A 23392-nucleotide genomic window follows, 5' to 3' on the forward strand; every position below is an offset into this window, starting at 1 on the left:
AAGAACTGAGGCAGCTACAGTAAATGTTGGTGTATTTTTTAAATAAATAAAAAATACTCTACAGGTTTATTCAAAGGATCTGGACATACAATCACATACCCTGAATGATATTAGTTAAATTGAAATATGTAGGAAAGGTGATAACAAAGGTTAATACTCCCTGCTTTGCATATATTTATGAAGTTTTGGTTGACCTAAATACCAGCAGTATTGTGTAGCCTTTTTAAATGTAAAAAAACGACATGTTAAATGCTGACATCATACATGTATTTATCCTTGTTTTATATGTATGAAATCAAGCACATCCATAATTCTGCCTCCTTTCCCCAGCCAATGTCTAACATATGTCTCCCCTTTCACCCTTTTCCACAATTTCAATTCAGTATTAGAAGCAGTACCTTTTAGTTAGATCAAGGCAAGGGAGCCTCTATATTAATTTATTTAGATGTTTATACCATACTTTATATCAAGAGATCTCAGGGTGATTTACATTCCATATGTTTCTGAACTTCAGCTTCCATCAACCCTAACCAACCTGGCTACTAGTAAGGTGTGCTGGGAGCTACAGTTTGATAGTATATGGAGGGCCACAGGGTCTCCATACCCTATTTGGATCCAGGGTTGCCTATGCTATAAATGTCACCTTCCATGTGTAATAGCATGTCTCCAGTATCAGTATCTCAAAGCACTAATAGTTCCACAGATAAACAAGCAAAAATCATCTACATTTTTCATGTATTGCCTTTTTCATCCAGAAAGGCAAACTAGGAGTACAAAAAAAGGTAATAATTTGTGTTGGAGCCCTGGTAGGTGATGCTTGCCTGCAGCTAAACTTAGTGCTTACTATATATTAAGAAGGTGATGGTGTGTTTCTTTGTCAGGGATGCTTTATTCTAAATCAAATATGGGGTTTGGTGCTGGAAAACTGGAGGAATAATCACACATTATTTCTCTCCCCGCTTGCCCACCCCCACAGATATGCATTCCTCCCAACAATTACAAAGCTGTCAGCACAAACTAAATCATGAAAAAGGACACCTAATTCCAAATCTGCAGATTGCAATGTTATTTTTAGGTTTTTAATCCAGTCTCACACTCTTATTTAAAACCAGTAGTAAATTAATTGACCACTGTTAGTCAATTAGTATTTTTGGCTCCAAATATTTGTGTTGACAACATTGCTTGCAATGAATAAAATGTAATATCATAAATATTCATCATCATATTCAGCTAGTCTTATAAAAGGCACATATCTGCACAATAATTTCTCTCACTTTCAAGAGAGGTTTTAGTGCCAAATTAGGAGGAAAAGTACATTGGAGAAATAACTTAACTACACAACCCACCCATGCAGACATTTTAGGCAGTCCTGAATGTCTTAAGCCCATCATGCCCCTGGCCCAGAGACAGCCAGTGACTTCCTCATAAGGAATCTGCTCCAGTTTTTATTCCAGACTTGGAGCTATCCAAGGTACAGATACCTGTCCCCAAAATAGGTTCAGAACTTTGGAAAACTCCCATAATTAAACTCAAAGTTGATTCACTAATGTGAAGCATCCAACAGCCCCTGCCTAGACTACATTGATTATGAGACATAGAAATGCAGATGCCCTTTGTGGGATATTTAATCAAAATAGCCATTTACCCTCAGTGAATGAGAGAGTATTATTGAGGAAATGGCCTTAAATGCATTGTCTGAATAAAGAGAGAGATACAGCTCTTTCACAATAATGCTATTAATTCTGGACATCATTTCACATGGTACAGTTTCAGTTAAAACTGCACTCTGTAAAATGTTGGAGATAGAAAACAGGTAAAGGTCATATCTTAACTTTGCAAAAAAAGAACTGTTGACCATGGACTTGATTGAGATGCTTCTGCTCATAAATAAATGGACATTTGATTCTGTAAGAATTAGTATGTTTGCCTATTTTATACAGCTTATTTTTATAGGAAAAATGGTTAAAACCTTTTCTTACTACTAATGAATTAATCCATTTATTTCAAAGATTAATTGATTACTATTTCAAGTCATGTTTAATCATTTTCTTAAAGGAAGCATGGGATTTTTAGTGTGCCTGTTGGAAAACATTCCACTGGACAGGCATTTTGATTCTATGACATAAAAAATCATTAATTCAAGTCCATCCTAACCAAGGGCGGTGGTGACTCCCATGTTAGTGGAATACTGAATACATTCTGAATTTTGATCTGAAATTCAAAGGAGGTATTCAAAGTGCTGATCCTATTTTGGGAATATAGGTTCTTTGGAGCTGAAACCTGAAGCAGTTTCCCCATTCCAGTGACATCAAAGCCACCAAACACTACTAATGTTGACTGACCAGTCTCTCTTCTTTAAATAGCCCCTCCTGTTTATAACCTAAGCCATCATGGAGATGGGTAATGAAATTCCTCTGAGTCAAACTGAGATATTCCAGAATGGATAGAGATGTAAAAGTACACAATTTCATAATTATGCATACTCTGTACTTTGATGAAGAAGCATCTTTGGGAAACATCCTCAGCTTGATTGGAGAGAAATGTATTATGTAGATATGCTCATCTGCATACATAAACAAATACACACTTAATTGGAGAAAATAAAGGTCATTTATGTTGATGATGTTGCCCTGTACTCTTTAATCAGGCAAAACTTCCAATTATTTTCTCAAGTCTGCTGTTTAACATTATCCTCCCAGCTAATGCCCATTCTGATTTTCACATTTTACCCAAGCACCAAATGTCATCAGAGTGAGCCAAGGCTTCTTAGCATAGCACTGTAGACTTTGTTGTACTTTGCTGGGGTTTCTGCCTCTCTTTCCCAATTTTCTAGCTTGAAATAGGGTTTTGCTTGGCTTCTCTGTTATCACAACATTTATGTCCTCCATTGACCACATCAAACTCAATGGGGGCTACTATTTGCCAGAGGCATGATTTCTGTAAGAAATCAGGCAGAATTCATTCTTGAGCACTCCATTCCTGGCCAACAGACTTGCTTATATAAAACAATGCTTTCCAACCATCACTTGTGGAGGCAAATTGGTTCAAAGGACCAGAGGGGGAAAGGTTGAGGGCCTTTTGTTTAATGATGCCTGATCTAAGAAACTCATCAGTGATGGAAATGGCAGAGGCTAATGAGCAAGTGAATTATTTAACATAGTATTAAAGAGGCTGTAGGACAACTTTCCAATAGGGAAAGCTGCTGTCAGCTATGAGCATTTGAATTTGTTAGAAGGGACTTGCCAGTGTGGCAAAAAAGCCATTTACCTAGAGCCAAATGAACCCAGTTTTACTGATTTCACAGCAAAAATCCCTATATCTGTGTTATAACATTCTCATTTATTTAAAAGAATTTGTCCTGTAAGAAAATTGGCCACTCCAGTCTACTAAGCTTCATACAGTCATCTTGCTTTCCTTTCAATTGGATTGGAAAGGTCATTCTCATGGTCATTCTCATTGTCCTGTTATCTGATATGCTCCCTCTTATCCTCATTTTCCAATATTATTCCCCAAGATATGGTTTCAGATTCCTGCCTATTTTCACAGCTTGGAAAGGTATCCCTCAACCAGCAGGGGGATTCTGGGAGTTGACTTTACCCAGCACTGGCTCTTTTGGACATATTTCAACTAAAAAAAAACTATGAGTGCCTGGAATATAGAATTCCTCCAAAGAACTGAGAAATTACATGAAGAGCAGAGACAGTGCCATATTTGGCCAGGATGGGATTTAACTGTGCTTCAGTCTGAGATTACTTTAAATGAAGGTTAAAACACTTTGTTTCTGCCTCACTCAGGTCTTTAGCGGCTTCTAAATCATGTGTAGCCTCTGCCCTTTGACAGGGCCCTGCATAGTGAAACTGATGTGGTATATTGATATGTGCATGCATCATTTTGTGGAAGGTGGTGTCCCATTGTGGTAACAATTTCAGTGGAACAGTGGATATCTTGTTGTTGGGCAAAGAACTTTTATTACCCAGAAAAGGGAATTTGGAGCCCTCTTGTCCCAGTTCCTAAGGCATTTTCTTTTGCTCTAGGGTGATGCTACTAAGTCTGATTCAGATGGGGAGCTTTTCCCCCGTGCTCTGGAAGAAGACTGTGGACTTAAGAAAAACTTTTCAAATCCAGCCTGTAAGTGACAATGATGGTTGCATTACTGGTCCACCTTCAAGAAGAAGTTATTATTTCAGTTTATTGTCTATAGTAGAATTCCCCTGCCCTCTTGAACATCTAATCTGGAGTAGTGTTGCTTAAAGTAAAGTTATTTGATTCAAAAGATAACATGTGGAAGACAGGATCTTGCAAAGAATGTGCTCCTTACTGGATCAGATCATTAACAATAATGTCAGGGGTGGGGGCTCATACAGTAAAATATTTCCAATATGACTCATGGATTATCATCTGATGGCAAAATGGTAGTTGAATCATTACCCCAAACTAAAGTGTAATGATATCATTGGATGTGATTGGACTCCCTGTCACTGACAAACACACAGTGTACTCACACTGCATAATTATGTCAGTTTAATACCACTTTAATTGGCATGTCTCCCTCCTATGGAATCCTGGGATTTGTAGTCTAGAGAGATTCTCAGAATTCTTTAGGGCATGTCCCCTGAGCTAGAGCACTTGAGGTCTCTGGCAGAGTATCTTCCATCCCTCACAAAACTGCAAAATCCAGGATCCTTTAGAATGGAACAGTAACAGTTAAAGTGGTGTCAGAATGTTATTATTGTGTAGTATGGATATATTCTCCCTTATTTATAACAATGCTGTTAAGAGGTACACAACAAGAGAAAGGAATTTGCCCTTGTTGTCCTTGCTAAATGGAAATGGGAGAACCAGAAGTGCCGCTATCTGTAATTCATGCGTAAGGAAGAGGAAGATGCCCATAGGAAAAAGAGAGGGATACTACGGATTTTGAATGTGTATTATGATATTGATGTTAGAAGGATGGGGGAGATGAGAAGAGAAACTCCATGAGAATAGAAGCTCAAGGCAAAGATACCAGCTGCCCTGACCATGTAGATTGGCATGTCTCTACCAAAAATAACCTGAATGTATCATATTTTTTTGTCTGCAGTGATGGCTCTTTGTGATCACCCAGAGCTAAAGAAGAGTTTAACCCCTCCGCTCATCATTCACACAGCTGCTACGCCCATGCCCATGCCCAGAAGTGCCACTTATGGGGAAGCGGCTCAGGGCTACGATTCCCGGAGAGCCAGTAGTGTCTCCATGGATCCTAATACATATGATCTCAAATCCCCGGTATGTGGGTTGTGTTTCCTCTCATGCACTCTGTTTTTTGTTTCTTCAGTATTTCCAACTGCATTCTTTCTGAGCTGATGCTTATGACCTTGCTAACTGAGTGGAGGCCTGGGATGGGTTTATACTGGTCCTGATTCTTTCTCTGCTTCACTTCAGATGAGTGCCCGGAGCTCTCCCCACAGTCCTTGGAGTGCAGGAAGCAGCTGGAACAGCCGCAGGTCGAGCTGGAACAGCATTGGACGGGCTCCTAGCTTGAAACGCCGCAACCAAAGTGGAGAACGCAAGTCACTTCTCTCAGGGGATGGGAAGCAGAGTTCTGAGGAAGGGGAGAGCTCTGAGGAAGAGCAGTCCAGCCGGACCGGGAGCATTAATGGCTCTATACCTCACCGCATGGAGTCACTGGAGACCAAAGGCTCCTTTGACTTTCAAGATACCCTGCAGGTGCCTTCTCTTTACCGGACCAGTAGCATACACAGTAGCCGGAGCTCTGCATCAGAGCGCCAAGACTGCAATGGCAAAACCACTTCACGCATTCTGATACAGCAGCTTCATCTGGAAGATCCTTTGCCTGAATGTGATGATATGGATGATGAAGGCAACTTGGTAAGTGAGAGCCAGTGTGACTAAAGTCCTGCACTTTAATTTCTTTCTTTCTTTCTTTCTTTCTTTCTTGTTTTCTGTGTAAGAGCAAGAAGGTAGTGTTGATTCTTATCTGTTTGGCTATAATCACTGCCAAATGCACTGGATAAACAGTGTCAGCTAATGGCTTCCATGTCAGTGGGGTAGCAAATCCATTCTATATTTTAGTCTGAATTTTAAAAGGAATTTTACTAAACCCTAATCCCCCCAATTGGTCCAACAGCTAAGACTGCTCTATTAAAAGGTCCTCCATTTTTCTTAAATGTCCTACATTTTGGGCTGAGTTTTGTCCTGCAGTTGTCCTACAGTTTGGTGTAGATTTTGTCCTACATTTTGTCCCAGGTTTTAGTGGACAGTTATGGCAACCCTACACCAGTAGCATTTAGCCATTTCCACTCCACTCCATAGACACATTTCTAAAAACACTCAGCTGCCTAAGACAAAGACAAAGACAGTGTTGCAACATTCATATAGAAGCTACTGAGACTGGCAGGCAGTTGAATCTTAGCTCCACACAGGAGTCATAGAATCATAGACTCATATAGTTGGGAAGAGACCACAAGGCCCATCCAATCCAACCCCCCTGCCATGCAGGAACTCTCAGTCAAAGCATCCCCTGACAGTATCCTCCATAAAACTTGAAGATAGCTAGTTTGAGCAAGCCGTTTGTTTTCCCCAGGTTTGTCCTCCTCCCTCCTTCTCGTATCTGCCACTTAAAGTGTCCATTTTCCTCCACCTGCCTAAGAGTAGGGCTGGCCCTGCTTTTATCCAGCACAACTCTTTAAAAAGCATGAAACCTTAAAACATGGAGGTCATGTTTGTCTATTAGCTGTGCATGGCACTCCTTTCCCCTGCTTTCACCTTCTGCAGACTAAGCAAGGCTGGCTGAGAGATTCTGGGCATTATAGTAACTTTCTCAAACTCTGGAACAGATGTGGGCACCAGCTGAGCTCCAGTGTGCAGCAAGAGCTTCAGAATTCATTCAGGATTATCTCTGGGTCTTCCTTGATAGCCAGCAGCCTGACCACAACAAACACAACAGAACCAAGTGAGCCAGCTCCAGCTGTCTGGCATGCAGTTTTAAAAGAGTCAGCCATGTTAGTCTGCTTCTATACAAAAAGAGTCTCTTGGCACCTTGAAGATGAAGTTATTTATTTCATCATAAGCTTTCATGGACCTCCATTTTTGGATACATTTTCTTGCTTCTGAAGACATGGGCTATAGTCCATGAAAGTTTATGCTGAAACAAATCACTCTGTCTTAAAGGTGCCACAAGACTCCCTTTTCAACATGCATTATAGGCATATAGATGTGGAGAGAGTGACCAAGGATTGTCCCCTTGGGTCAAATAAAAATCACCTTTTGCTCCAGATCTTCCTGGAAAATCTGATGCCCTCAGTTGTGATGCCAGTCGGCTGTTTATAATGCATGCCACTGTGCCAGCCGGTGCTGCCACTGCTGGTGTGGGTCACACACTGGATTCCTCATTCTGATCTCAGAGTGAGTGACTTGCAGCAGTGGTGGCAGTGGCAGCTGTGGCCGGCACAGCAGAACATGAATATGAACAGCCAATTGGTGTCATAACAGGGGGCCCAATGTAATGGGGAGATGTCAGAGCCAGAATACTCCAAGCTGCTCCCAGAATATTCTGTTCTCTTTAAAGACAAAGCTCTATACTGTCCACAGTTTGAACTGGAAGGTTTCTACTTCTATAAATTCTCACTGCAAATTCCCAAGCAAAGGCAGAAGTGTCCCTGCTCATGGAATAGAATTAGCCTTTTATATTAATTTCATATAAAGAGAATACTCTAATTAAAGGAAGCACATTTCTAGGTCTTGGAGGACCCATTTTGAAAATGTTACTTAAAAACAACGGGTAGCAGTAAAGCAGGAAGAAAAAAAATCAGCACTTCAGAACTGATTAGGCAGGTGATGCTCCAATATCCCTCTGTATTTCTATATGTCAATGAGCCTCTACAGTTTGCACAGAGGTATTACAGGCAGGCTTATGTAAATTCCGGCATAGCTCTAGAGCACAGAACAACAACACATACAGCGGATTAGAAGGATGGATCTGCATGGCCTGACAGGCATCTCCAGCTTCAACTCCATCAAGAGCAGTTAGAGAGATTGTACAGGGCATCCATTAGGAAGGAACAAAGCCCCTGGGCACCCAAAAGATGGAGGATGTGACTAATCAAATAAAAACATGCAGACATCCTTGCTCATACAGCATTGGCTCCCGGAGGGGCAGACGAGGTCTCTGGGGACTGTGTCTCTTCTCTGCAGTGCAGGTTAAAAACATGACATTAACATATGCACCTATTAGAATCAATTCTAGAGAAGGCGCTGTGAAAGCATGTGGTTGCAAATATAATGAATCTTCTAGCTACTTAATGACCAGTCAAAGTAATTGTGGTTGGAGCTTTTTATGGGCAAGAGCCTGCTTCCAGATGCAGGAAGGGGTGTGTGTGTGTGTGTAGGTAATCCATGGGTCCAATAGCTGGGGGAAGTGTTTCGCAAGTGAGATACTATAACATGGATTCACACATACAGAAATGCCATACTTGAGTCAGTCAACTGAAGAAAACAAGTTTCAGTCATGGTATACGAACTAGTTCTACTCTGAATCCAACTACAGTGCACCTGCATTATATGCGGGCACGACATATGCATATGCTGAATGCCACGCCGGAAAAGCCTCTCATGTGCCCCAGCAGAAGTAATGGGCCTGCGCCGCACTGCACCATGGGCACGAGACCCATTACTTCTAATGGGGCTTGAGCACACATGGATTTCCCCTTACATGGGGGGATCTGGAATGGATCCCCCACATAAGGGAAGTGCCCGCTGTATTTCATGCTGGAGCTCAATTTGCATGATACTCCTAGTGAAAATAAACCTACTTCTTTGGATGCTTACAGAGCTCATTTATATCCATAAAAGCTTATGTGAAAATAAAAACCAGTTAGTCTTAGGTGTTGCTGCATTCCTTTTTTTCCCCTCCCCCTCTCCTACTTTTTATACTGCAAGAGTCTAACACAGATACCTCCTTGAAAATTCCTTCTAGTGAGGTATTTTTTAAAAAATATATTTCTGAATTCAATTTACCGTATACAATTCAACTATAAGTCAAGAAACTTATGCCCCAAAATTGACCCAAAAATCCTGGGTGAACTTATATACGGGTCAATAACTAGTACTGCTTAGAAAGGTCCTAAAACAAGCAAGCCTTATGCCCCACTTTTGGTGCCTCGAGGCACCCCCCCCCCCGTGTGAAAGAGGTTCCCAGTCCAATTTGCAAGCTTTTTTTCCCATGGAAGAAACTCCACGTTTAACACCACTTGCTTCCCTCCCAAGACTGATTTGCAAGCCTCCCCTTCCCATGGAAAAAAACACCTCATTTAATATCACTTGCTTCCCTTCCCAGTACGATTTGCAAGCCTCCCTTTCCCATGGAAAAAAACACCTCATTTAACTCCATTTGCTTCCCTCTCCAGTCCGATTTGCAAGCCTCCTCTTCCCATGGAACAAACTCCACATTTAACACCACCACATTTAACACCTCCTCTTCCCATGAAAGAAATACCTCATGTAACACCACTTGTTTCCCTTTCCACTTCGACTTGCAAACCTCCTCTTCCTATGGAAAACATCTCATTTAACACCACATGCTTCTCTTCTCAATTCGATGTTAAAACCACTCCTCCAGCACCTGGGAATTGGTGTTAGGTGGTTGGGAGAGGTCCAGAGAAGGAGAAGGAGGGATGGAAGTGGTATTTTCCTCTTTCCATCCTTCATTATAGCCCCCTAAATTTTACTCTCTACTTATTATGGATCAAAATCTTTGATTTTGACCCTGACACCTTCCCTCGACTTATACATGAGGTCGACTTGTACACAAGTATATATGGTATATCCCAATTTTCTGGCTGAAGTCCATATGAAGATGTTGACTTGAGACTTTTAAGCTTAGAAGTGTGGCCTGGTTCTGACAAGAATGCTTGTTGGTATTTCCTCCCCCAGATTTTTCTGAAATCCATTAAAATCAGTGGGATGTTGGGTATTATGGTCTTCACTTCAGTAATACAGAAAATGATGGCTTCAGGAGAGAAAAAAGACTAGACCCATAACATCTGGATTTACAAAGGTTAGTGAGGGGCTGTGCAGACCAACCATAAGGGGCGGGCTGCAGGCACCTCCATTTTCACCGTATTGGGGCCACGGCAACCTCATGCCGCGGTCCCAATCCAGCCTTTCCAGGGTGTGAAAAGGAGCCACAAAAAGCGGCTTCTTTTTGTGCCCTGGAAAGGGCACAATAGCTATGGTGGCGTGGATATACGGCACTCCTTTGGCGCTGCATCATTTAGACATCGTGCCAGAGGAGCACCATAATGCTGCACACTGTGTGGTGTGGCCTGCAGGGTCGCGGCACCCTGGGGGTGGAGCTGGACTGTGCATCATTGAGACACTACGCCCCAACTCTGCCCCCCATCCGGCCTTTCAGGCCATTGTGTAAAGGCTCTGATTTGTTTTGGAGCCTCAGTTTTGTCTTTCGAAAGTTAAATGATGGCAACCTCTTTTCTTCCCCTGCAAGCTGTGCCATGCTTTCTTTGCTCTTTCTCACTATCTCCACACACTGTGTGTCATGTTTTGAGGACAGTGTTCTTTTTCGCTGACTTTAATTGTAAATTAATATCATTAGAAATATCAGGGAGCTAGCTTAATTCCTATTATTGGAATCTCCAAGCAACTTTTCTTTTTAGAAGAATATTCGAGAGTCATTTATAAGAAAAACTCATTATCGAAGGGAATGGAGCACATGTTTCATCCACCAAATGTTGTCCTTGGGTACACATATTCACATCTGGATCAACAGGGACTTTGCTTACATTAGGATTTTGCAGATTCTACTTCTCATAGTGTTTGCTACCAAATGTATCAGTTACAGTGCTCTGTTCCTCCACATCTTTATTCATACCAGCCAGGTGTGTCTTCTGAAGTAAATGTGGTTTGAATAGCATAATTGAGGCATCACTTTGAACATAATGTGAGCTCTAGAAGCAATCAAGCTGATTGTACACAAGCTTGCAGCTCTATCCTTTCCAGAGAAAGGATCTCATGATTTGGGCTAGAAGGAATCCTTTAAAAAGTAGGAAGGGAGGGAGAGTACTGTTTATACTCATGTATAAATCTAGACATTTTAGTCAAAAAATTGACCCTCAAAAATTGAATCGACTTATCCACAAAATAAGTAGTGTACCTTAATTCTTATTAAAAAGGAACCATCGCCTGGTGGAAGGCAAAAGTCTTATCTATCCAGAAAGTACTGATTCCCCATTACTCTTTCATCTATCCAGCCTTTCGAGTGAGTACAGTTACATCGGCTGGAAATTTTGTAAGTTCTTTGGCATTGTTTCCTTTGTTTCATCCTTTAGATCCTTTGTTGCATGCCTCTGTGTTTTACCCTTTACATATCTATGAGTTATATCAAAATCCATAATTTTGACCTCCAAACCTGCCCTTGACTTATACATGAGGTTGACTTATAGTCGACTATATATGGTAATCTGCAAATTCAGGAATATGAAAATATACTGGCTTTCTCTGGGCCAAACTTATTCTCTCAATATACCTTTCAGTTAGGGCAGATTGGTCTGCTCCTGGAGTATTCTGGACATAGACCTGGACCTGCCCCAAATCCCCCCCCCCCACCATTAACTCCACATTCCGGAGTGACACAGGGTGGCTGTTTGGACAACATCCCATTGTATCACCAAATATTGTTGTCACTGGTACAAGTCACTCCCTCTGAGGTAAAAAAAGAAGTGCCCAGGGTGAATCACATGTCTAGGTATCTCGTTGTGACCTCAGAGGGTGCAAATCATGCCAGCTGCAATGGCAATATGGGACCTCAGAGGGTACAAATCGTGCCAACTGGGTGGCAATATGGGACGCGTGTGTAAACAGATGCCCCATGTCACAATCTTGAACAAAAGGTAAGTCTTTTTAATCCGATTTAAGGGAGGGATGAGTCAGATTCAGTGAGGAATGGGCTTCACATTGTGAAGACAGTTCTCAGTCAAATCAGGGCTTTAGCTCTGCCTTGTCAGGGCAGGTTGCAGAGAGAGCTGGGGGGAAATGGTTCATTTGGTCTATGTAGACATGCCCTAATTTACTATACCTACCTATAATATAATAAGTACTATGCCTGTGAATAGTATATAGTACTGTAGTTTTGTATTTAAAGCATTGTGTCACTCTTAGTTGCATTGTCTCAGTTTGCATCCATGCCTAAGCAAACCTTTAGCCAAGTCAAATTGTCATTTTTTACAGAACGAGTGCTATGGAAAGGGAGAGATGGAAAGCAGGATCATTCCCCGCCCCATCACTCACCCCTTTTGTTATCTCATTTGAGTGACTTGCTTGAAACAATTACACAAACCCAAAATATCTCTGGCATTAAAATTGGACTAAAAGGATGTAAAGGGGGCATTCTAGGCTGCTGACACGTTCTGATTTAACTACAAAGCCTCAAGATAAATACCAAGCTATGCTTTGAATCATAGATGCCTTTGGAACCCATCCAGATTACAATATTATCTGGACCAAGCTGCAGCTATTACTAGATGTCCCCAGGGAAGCCTTCTAGCTAGGACGTCAAGTGGACATAACATCTTTAAATAACCCTGCCTAATTAAGCCAGTTTGACTGGTATTTGGGGATTAAAAGCTGCTCAGTTGAAGCAAGCCATCGGACCATATTTGGGGGTAGGAGGAGCGGAGCAATTCCCCCTGGTGAAAAATGAGATTGTTCACTAAACAAATAATAAATTTCACTATGAGGCAAAGAAGTGAAGATCAAGGATAAATTTGTCATTGTTATCCAAATTGTTCCAAACGCTCTTGACAGACAGTTTTCTTATTTCAGAGTTCAGTTTGTCACTGAATGTTTTCATTACAATGGACATTCTTCTCCCTCTTAACCTGCAGCTAATGAGAAATTTAACTGAGCTCATGGTAAAATAGAATCCATTCTGGGTTTTGACTCTCCAAATGACCTAAAAGAAACCCAGATTTGCTTAGTTTGAAGAAATGCTGAGACTTGTGTTTGAGGTGCCATGGTTCAGATAACGCACCAGTTTCCAAGTTCTAATAGTATGGGTTGCCATGGGACTCTGCCCCACTCCACCCCCCCCCATTGCTAGTGTTTGAAAACACTAACTGATGCTAAATGCCAGTCTGAACCCTTTAACTTATTGATTACTTTTAAAAGTGCAATTGAAGGTCCATCTGGACTGGAAGTGCTGGAGTGAATTATTCATAGTCACTTTTTTGGATTTGGCTGCTGATATCCAGCAAATTTCCAAGAATGAAAGAAACAGTCGTGCTCAATGGGCACAAATATGGTTTCATTGCTAGTTCCACTCAATAGATAGCCTGAGAAGCACTGACACAGATCCAACTTTGATTAACAATGATTGAACACATCCAATCATAACATGGAATAGTTTGCGCCAACTTGTATTTACAAATCTTCTGTGCCCTTTCTCCAAACAGATGATCTGGCCATAGTTATTTATCTTCTTCCAACTCTACGATTCTGTGATTCTATGATTTTGCCAACTAGGCTGAAGGAATAATGTTAAGGGGAAACAGTGCAAATATAGGCTCTTCTAGACTGGTGTAAAAAGGGTAAATACTCATGATAGAGCTTCTTGTGTTTCATTGATTATTAAAAACTCTATCCCATTTGCTTCATTCTTTGGGATACAGGTTATTTGTAGTGATTTCTTGTATCTACACTAGAGTCTTTCAACAACTGGGTTGTGGTGTGATCTAAGATTTGCTGAGGTGGTCCAGAGTTTTGATAGGCAACTTTTCTCCCTCTGTTCTTTTTTTTTGGGGGGGGGGGGGCAAGTCGTATGCTCTCAGGGGAAAGCAATGGCAAACCTCCTCTGAACAAGACTTGCCAAGAAACCCCCATGGGTTGCCATAAATCAGAAATGACTTGAAGGCACACAACTAAGTGCTACGTACAGTGCTGTTTCACTGGTGCGCCATAACTCTAAAATACTTTTAAAAGAAAGGATGATGATATCTTTTTTTTCATATGTTTCAGAATAAAAAAGAATTAGACTTGAAGAAATAAAATGTTGTAGTGGGTGCTGGAAATTCTCAAAATATAGTCCAGGATTACAGACATGTTTAAATATTTTTAAAAACCAAGAATTATCGGGAAAGCAACTAATTCTGCAAATTCCATCCTGATACATTTGCCTTGTCTGGAGGTTGAACCAAATGCCCAAGCAGCTGGAGGTCTATATCATTAGAAACAGTTCTCCCACTGAACTGAATCCCTCTACACACCTACCCAATATCCCATTAGCATTTAACTGCATTTAAATGGGAGAGACAGTGGGCCTTTTCTTGATGCAGTGCTTTTTCAAGCCCACTGAACGAGAGCTCTGATGCTTCATTATGTTTCTCTGGTTTTCCAACTTTTGAAGCTGGGTTGAAGCTAGAGAGCTACTGTACTATTATGTGGTTGGATGGTCACACTTAACTGGGGTGACATGGGGAGTGTTCTCAACCCTCCAGTAGGGACAGGTGAGAATTTTGTTTATATTTTTTGATAAGTATTTGCTGAAACATGTAATTTTCTTCATATTCAGAAGGGGAACATTTTTGAAGTGAAGAGGTGGAGCTCAGAATGTAGGGAGAAACCAAATCTGACAGATTTGTCTATCTAGACTGTGCGGCTTTGAGGGACTAACTCTTAAAAGGCTGAATTTCAAGACCTGTGGTTGAAGCCATATTTCTGCTCAATTAGGACTGCCATGTCTTTTCCATTTTTCACACCAGCATACAGACAGGGAGCCAGTGTGGCATAGTAGGCTGAGTGTTAGTCTAATACTCTGGAGAGCAGGGTTCAATTCCTAGCTCAGCCATGAAATCCACTGTGTGACTTTGGGCAATTTCCACTCTCTCAGCCTCAGAGGAGGGCAAAGGCAAGCCTCCTCTGGATGAATCTTACCAAAAAAATCTCATGATAATTTTGTGTAGGGTCACCATAGTTTGGACATTACTTGAAGGCACACAACACCAAACAATATGGAGCACTCTGTGCTGAAGTGGCTGTAGCTGTTTACTAGAGATGTTTGAGAATCTGGTTTTATTTTTGCAAATTGTTGTGTGTTGTTTTTTAAGGAGAAAGTGAAAGTAACCATTCCCCCACCCCATCTACTGTAGCCTATCTGCCATGTGTGAGGATAGATGTAGGAGCAGGTCTCATTTGATCCATCCACATGTCTGGCACTAATATGTGAAGTGATAATAAAATTCTAGGGACTGGAAATGTATTTAACTTTATGCATAATCATTTATTTCATGCTGCACATGACCCCAGAGAGGGGTGGATAAATAAGCAACAATAGAACTGTCAGATGTTTCAGAGCTGAAACAAGGGGGGATTTTCCAGTTTGTGAGTAATATTCACATGCTCAAATTATTTGACATCTCTTTAGGTTTGTACTTGTCCCCTTGGGAACTTTTTGGATTTGTTTTGTCTCACTTGCTTTAATTTGCTTTATAGCAGACTGTGATTTTACATCTTTGTGACCTGACCCATGTAATAGCAGAACCAAATTAGAGCTTTGTTTGGCTCGATTATTTCATTCAACAATGTTTCCCCCAGTGAATCTGAGCATCCTGCTTAATAATTGTCCATGAGAACATACCCTGTAAACTAGATCAGGTTGTAACCATATTATGCATTTTGAATTGGCTACCTTGCTCTACTAACCAAGTAAATACTCCAAAGGCACTGGATCTTGTCTGATTTTGGAAACTAAGCAGGCCAGCCCTAGTTAGTAATTGAGTGGGAGGCTGCCAAGTAATATCAGGTACAGTAGGCCATATTGGCAAAGGAGGAAACTAGTAAAACCATCTCTGAGTATTCTTGCCTAATAAAACCCTATGAAATTTGTGGGGTTGCCATAAGTTGACAGGAAACTTGAAGGCACACATGGACACACACCTTGCTCTACTTTGGGAGCAGGGAACTCCCAGGAGCCCAGGGGCTGTACATTCCTGTGCTCCTCCCTGGTGTTTTTTCTTTTAACACAAAATGCCCTTTTTGCTTTCCAGGTCTGCAGAAATTGTTGTTGTTGTTGTTATTTGCTGAAGGTGCCATTAGTGAAAAGGAAGCTGGAGATCTTCAAAAACAGATAGGGGCATCACCTGGCCTGCACACCTAGGATTTTTGAGGAGTACTAACTTGTAAAATAAATAAATGCCTTTCTGTCTTACCTGATAGATTACACACACACATTTGGAGAATTCTGGGCTGGGGGGATGTTTTCCTTTTTGTGCTCTGGAGTAATGTCTTGACATTTTTATTCCTTGATAATATCTGAGTTAGAAAGGCAGTTATGTTTATTCTTTCTTAAATGCTATGTCTGAGTGACTGACTTCTAAAATACCATTGATGAGTTGCCATGTCTTTAAGCAGATACTGTGCACAGCAGTGCATGTCTCTGCAATAAATTTCTCTAAATCTATGCTTCTCCACACCGCCTCAGAAGACACCTAACTCTTTATACTGCTTTTGTACATGGAGCAGCCGGCCAAGACTGCTAGGTGACATTAATCCACCCTTGAGAAACGCAGCATGGGCTACATTTTCACACAGCCAGATACATTGTTTTAATTCTTGTTTTACATCCAAGGTGTCCCAGTCAGAGTCAGGCCTGCAAGATACTTTCAGGATTGATGGGAAAGGTTGAGAATTAAATCATTGACACTTATCTGTTTTCCAGGTTTTAGATGCTATTTTTAATTGTTCTTATAACCATTCAAGAGTAGCCAGTGGATACCTCTTTGTACAAGTTCTCAGTTCTCTCTCTCTTTCTCTTTAAGAGTAAAAAGGACCGTATGAAGGCTTGGATAAGGGCACGCCTCCCCAGCTGGTGCAAAGAAAGAGATTCCTGGTCTGTCTACATCTTTGCTCCTCAGTCTAAGTAAGGCAACTCAGTTTGATTGCTAAAAGTGTGACAGGCAGGGCTCCAGGATGCTGTGCTGAAAGCAGTGTTGGTAGAATGTGGCAGAAATAAAATTTGCAAAAAAACAACCAAAGAGTCCTGTTGGCTGAAGAATCTGAATTTGTGCTACTAATAGCTAAGCTAGTCAACTCTGAAGTTAATTTAATACTTTTTTAAAAAAAAAAAACTTAGTTGCAGACCATAAAAACTAAGAACATTGTGTGGGAACTATAGCTTATTGTAGAGTACATGATTTGGATGCAGAAAGTCCTATCATCATTGTCATCTCCTTTCTGGTAAAAAGAAAAAGACCACATAAGCAGCTGATGAGAAAAGCCCTTCTCTTTCTTGAAATACAAGAAGTGGGGAAGTTTGGCTCGGTACAGACTGGCCATTTGCTTCGATATTACGACTCGATAGGGTGCAGCATCCATATGCGCCAAGCCCTAATATCAACACCTTTATGTCACAAGGCTGCGGCCCCATCCACACGGGTTGCAGCCTTGTGACATAAGGGTGCCCAAGTGTCCAAACGGCTCGGGGCGGAAGAGTTGTCATAGGGCTGTGTTGCAGTTGTTATGACGCCTCAAAAAAGGAGCCGCCTAGAGTGGCTCCTTTTGGGGAGGGTGCATCTATGCTGTAGCATGCAGATACTGCAGCACAGATGCGGGGCTTACAGGGATGGCTTCTAGATGCCCATCTGTACTGCCCCTTCTTCCCTGACAATTATATAACAACATTGGTCATACATTTTGGAACTGGTAGGTGTAGCAGCCATTTCTGAATTGCTTCTACATCTGCTCAAGACCCCTTATTTTGATTTGTCTCACCTGCTACTCATTTAATTTTACCCCTATCTTACCAAGATATATCACAAGAAATAGAACAACCATGAATTTCTTTAGTTAGGCAGGACTGCATACATAATTTGGTTACAGCAGCAAAGAGTCTAGTGGCACCTCAAAGATGTAACAAATTGGCCACCATCACTTCATCTGATGAAGTAGGCTTCATCTGATGAAGTAGTCCACAAAAGCTTGTAAGAAAATAAAACTTTTTAAGTCTTTAAGATGTCATTGAACTCTTTGTTGTTTTTGTCCTACTTACTGGAAATTAATTATGTATTTTCACAACACATTGGAATGAAGCAGAAACTCAGAACATATCAGAGTCCAGAATGGTAGCCTCATATTTTGGAAGCTACTGTGCTGCTAGAACTTCCCAGGTACCACAAAGAAAGAAGAACTCAATTTCCAGAAGAAACAATGAAGGACAGTTTGTGGACATTAGTTTGAATCACTGAATCAAGAAGGGCTTGTGACTGAGCAGCTGCTTTGCATGCAGCATTTGCCAAGTGGCATCTCTTTGCAAGGTTGAAAACATTTTTTTCTGAAACCTTGGAGAACTGCTACCTGTCAAGAGAGACAGTACTGAGCTAGAATGGACCAAAGGTCTTACTTAGTACAGTTGGCCCTCCATATCCAGAAGTTCTGTATCCACAGAGTCAATCATCCATGGCTCAAAAATAATTTTTAAAACATATAAATTCCAAAAAAACAAACCTTGATTTTGTCATTTTATATAAGGGATACCACTTTACTATGCCACTGTATTTAATGGGACTTGAGCATCCACAGATTGTGGTATCAACAGGGAGTCTGCAATCAAACCCCAGCAGATACCAAGGGCCCACTCTATAAGGCAGCACTCTGATTATCTGTATTTGTCTTCACATTTTCAGACTAGTCCTCCATGGGGCTATGTCTGAGTGAGAACTCCCCCACCTATCTGCCATGATAGTTCTACCTGAACAGCTGCACCAAATCAGTTTCAGTGGAACACTACAAAGTGCTTCACAGTCATTTGGCCATATGGCAATGTTTTCCTGAAACCTTACCTTACTTCCCTTGCAGCATCCATGGACATGTTTATAATCAGTTACACATTTATGTTCTGGAGGGTTTTTTTGGCAACACTATCATTCTTTAAATAGTAATTAAGATATAGTTTGTTTTATACAAAGGAAAATATACAGGTACCCATGATGATGAATGACAGGTCTTGGGGAAGCACAGAACCATCTCAAAGTAGAGATAATTTTGTTCCTTCGGCTCTGCTTAGCCTCGTCAAGCTATTTGGAAGAGAAAGAACATCAGGGCCCTAATTCCTGTCTTGTCCTTCTGAGCTGAGATATTAAGCAACATGGTTGCCTGTTTTTGCAAATATTTATCACAGGTTAAACATGGAATCTTTTGATTAATTTCTGGGGAACTTCAAATTGCAATCATTTGTTTTGAAATTTGATGAGATCAAGAAGTTTAAGGAGAGGTAAGACCACACAAAATCAATCTCTCTTGGGCTTCTGATAGCTGAGAGAGTATTTCTTAATGTTAATTTAAGAGGACTCTTCATACACCCAAAAGCCTAGCTTTTTAAAAGATAAAAGTTATATTTCCTCATTGGATCCATTCCCCCACTCACCCACTCACGTTCTCCCCTTGCATGTTTCTGCAAGGCAGTAAAAACAAACTTAGTGGCTCATGCAGAGACACAGTGGGCAGAGCATCTTCTTCTGATGAATTACACTGCTGCACCTGTGCTTCAGGAATGAATGTATGATCCTGTTGCATGCAATGGAGAAGCATGGCAAACTGGATTATTTGGCTCCCACGTAAGCCAGGTGGAAATTTTCCAGGCCAAGAATGGTGAGATGTACAGATAGAGACAGTGAGACAACAACTTTCTTCCATAGCACACAATTTGGGAATAAATGGAATACAGCAACACAGGTTTTTAAAATATGTGGTACTCTTGGAAATTGGAAGATCTTTAAGTAGAGAGAAAGAAGAAGGAGTGTGAACTCCTCAGAAAAAGATTTTAATGGAAAGAGAAATTGGAGAACAGTATTGTGCCTATCAAGAAACTGCTATTCCTGAACAATTAATAGCAAATTCAATATTCTTCTAATGACACACAGACATATACTATTTGATATCCAGTGTCCCATGAGAGTGGTGGGGGACTGCTGTAGATGTCTATTTTAGAACAGAAAAGTGGTCTGTTATTAAAACAATTTCCTGTGCCTTCTCTTCTTCTTCCCCCTAGATTCCGTCTGATATGCAATAAAATCATTACTCACAAGATGTTTGATCATGTTGTCTTGGTGATAATTTTTCTGAACTGCATCACAATTGCAATGGAGCGTCCCAAAATTGAGCCACACAGTGCTGTGAGTATTACCCAATGATTTTACCACCCTGACAAGCAGATTAAGCTAACATTGGACTTTTATCTGTGTTGACTCTTGGCATCGGTCTCTTAAGCAAAGAGGTTGGGCTTGGAATGGTGGTTATTCCCAATTGGCCTAAATTCCAATAAAGGCATTAAATCAATCTGTCATATTAGCAACAGGTAATATGATACAGGTAGTTGCCTCAGCACACCCTACCCACCTGTTTATTATCTCATGAAGACCCCACTTAGATTACAGCCTGGGGGTTACAGTTTCCATATTACCTTTTAGAAGTATTGGCCATGAACCAAATTATACACATCAGAATCAGGTAATTCCCCCTACACACTTTTCATCCTTCCATGGCACCATAAAACTGCTCTAGAGAATTTCACTGCCCTCTAGAACTCATCTTTAAAGTACTGTACATGGGAGAGCTGTGAGGGAGAAAGAGGAGATAGCCAATTTGGGCTAAAGCAGTAGGATCCAGCAGAAGGTCTCCATCGACAATGAGAGTGCATTCCTCTGCCTTTGGGATCATTAAAAAGCAAAATGGGAATGATTAACAGACTCCCCCACCCCCAAACCACTTCCTCTTGGAAGTGATGCATGTATTACTTTCCCAGTTTTAATGTTTCAGGCATAGTGTGGAAACACTTGGTTTCTAAGTGCTTTGCTTTATACTTGGGAAGAAATGGCTGGGTCCCCTGGGTGCATCTTCTCTACCTATTCATTATAGGAGTCAGAAACAAGTGCAGAATCAGAGCTCAAAATTGAACATCAGCACCTTGAATTCCTAAGCCAACTTTTCAGTTAAATCCAAACCACTGTTCTGATCTCTTAACACATAGAGACACAGAACCAAAGCTGGCTTCTGTTCTCATCCTGGCTGATCTTGCTGATTACTTTGAGTCAGCAACATTCTAGGTGCACATATGACCTCTATGTTGGCATTTTCATGAAATATCCTGTCTGCTTGCCTTGTTTTCCATTCATAGGTTATGCATTTTGGCTGCCAAAAAAACAACAGGCCTCATCTGTTTATAGTTGGACATAGTTTTTGGTTTGGTTTTTTTGTTAAGTTCTTCACCTGCATGTTTAATTTCAGCAATAAATGCTCATTCCCAGCAGTGAGTGAAAAGGGCTTCCCCTGCTCTTGCTATGTCTCTTGCCAAGCTGTCTTGTGTTCTGCTCTGCAGTATCCAAGAGCATCCATGCATCAGAGACAACAAGACTGCCTCTTATTTTCTTTCTCTTTTGCACCATTTTCCCCAAAGCAGAATCGGCCTGTTTTAATACTTGACACAGCTATGGCATCTGCCACACTTTTCCTCTCTAATAAATGTTCAATTGCTTTCTTTGCTTTCTTGGTGCAGTGTTGGGGTTTGGTCCCTTCCATCTGTTCTGTGCTGGCACTGAGGCTGGGAGGGAATGGAAAAGAGGAAGAAAGGAATGATTTCTTTTGCACTTCTTTCTTTCCTCTTTTTGCCATCTTTGTTTTGATGTGAACAAACATTTAGTTTCCCCACAACATTTGTTTTGATATATTTGTGTGAAGTTTTCCCCCCAATCCAGATCTTCATAGTGTCTATGAATCAAATGCCAGCGACAAAAAACACATTAATCTGTTTGTTCTATATATTATTTCAGTTTTTTACTGCCTGATTCTATGCATGTTTACATGGGCATAAGTCCCACAGAGTTCAGTGGGGCTTACAGCCAGGTAAGTATGCTTAGGGCTGCAGTTTTAGAGGGGGAGAAAGTGCAGCTAATAAATAGCCTGCATAACAACAAAAATGGAAAGCCTTGAATTGCTTCTCTAACATTGCCTAACTCAGTTCAAACAATGGCCCCAATGAGATCCTTTTCCTGAAACTTAATAACCACAGCTGGTGGAAGGAGGGAAATTTTTAGGTGGTCAGAATCCAATAAAAGAATGCATTTCAAACCTATCAAATTTAGATGTCATCTGTGGGTGTTTATAAATTTTAAAATCCTGATAAATTCAAACTTTATAAGTGTACTAGCACTTATTTTGGTACTCTTGCGTTCTATAAATTTTGAATATGAAGGGAATTTAAGTCACTGAACTGCTTTAACTTCAGCGCACAGGCTGCTGAAATTTCTCCATTTTGTAAACAGCCACACAATGGATTTTACTGGGATGGGTACTTCTTTGCTAGGATTCAGTCCACAGTTATCAAACACACATATAAACACTAGAAATAGATATTCTTGCTGTTTTTAACCCAATTGTAACTCAGCTACGGATACACATTGTTTGTGGATCTACAGCCACATCTTCACACTAATTCTGCCATCATATTTTTTGTGGGATAATTCCCAACACCAGCCTGTCAAAGTTTTTGAGGAGTAGGGGCATTTTAGCAACAAGTTGCAACAAGTTGCAGACTTGGTTAATGGAGTGCAAGTGGTGAGATCCTTAGGTGGGAGTGATCATGTTCTCCTGGAGTTTGTTATATAGTGGAAAGGAGAAACCAGGCATTATCAGACATGCATGGTAGACTTTAGGAAAGCTGACTTCAGTAAACTTAGGGAAATACTGGGGTTTATCCCATAGCCAGGAATACTAAAAGAGAAAGAAGTTCAGGATGGATGGGAGTTTTTCAAAAGGGAGGTACTGAAGGCACAATTTCAGTCTGTTCCATTGATGAGGCAAAATGGGAGGTGTCTCAAGAAACCAGGATGGATGACTAAAGAACTTTCAACTGTGCTAAGTTGTAAACAGGACATGCATAAGAAATGGAAAGGGAGGGTCACCAAAGATTAATTCAAACATATAGCTAGCAAGTTTATGGGTAGTCAGAAAAGCTAAAGCACAGGATGAGCTAGTGCATATGTGGTAGCTCTCACCATTCCAAGGACCCTGTCCACATGCTCAGGCTACACAAATTGAAAAGTATCCATTAACCTGGGACAAGCAGGAGCCAAGATTACATCCCTTACAACATCCAGGTTGGAGTGGATCTGAACAATTTTATCTGCAAAGTGTTGTGCAGACTTCTCACTGTGGGATGGCAAATAGTCTACATGATGCTCCTCTGGGGCAGAATCTAAAACCCCTCTGGCCACTCGAGACAGCTCTTCTGGATGACACTGTGCAGATGCAGGAGTGGCAGAGGGTCTGTAGAGTGTCAATGGCATGAAACAAATATAAGTTTTGCTCTCTTTTTTTTCTTCCTTCTACTCAGAAA

The 23392-nt window shown here is 41.0% G+C and overlaps 1 protein-coding gene across 1 annotated transcript in view; it reads left to right on the forward strand.

Moving 5' to 3' along the window:
• CACNA1G (calcium voltage-gated channel subunit alpha1 G) overlaps nucleotides 1-23392 on the forward strand; it is a 539836-nt gene that overhangs the window by 410415 nt on the left and 106029 nt on the right. Inside the window, 5 exon segments of the mRNA XM_042449813.1 lie at nucleotides 4035-4128; nucleotides 5081-5265; nucleotides 5422-5868; nucleotides 16824-16924; nucleotides 20051-20174. Coding sequence (XP_042305747.1) covers nucleotides 4035-4128; nucleotides 5081-5265; nucleotides 5422-5868; nucleotides 16824-16924; nucleotides 20051-20174 — 951 coding nt within the window.

Source organism: Sceloporus undulatus, chromosome 2, assembly GCF_019175285.1.
Source record: "Sceloporus undulatus isolate JIND9_A2432 ecotype Alabama chromosome 2, SceUnd_v1.1, whole genome shotgun sequence".
Taxonomy (NCBI): Eukaryota; Metazoa; Chordata; class Lepidosauria; order Squamata; family Phrynosomatidae; genus Sceloporus; species Sceloporus undulatus.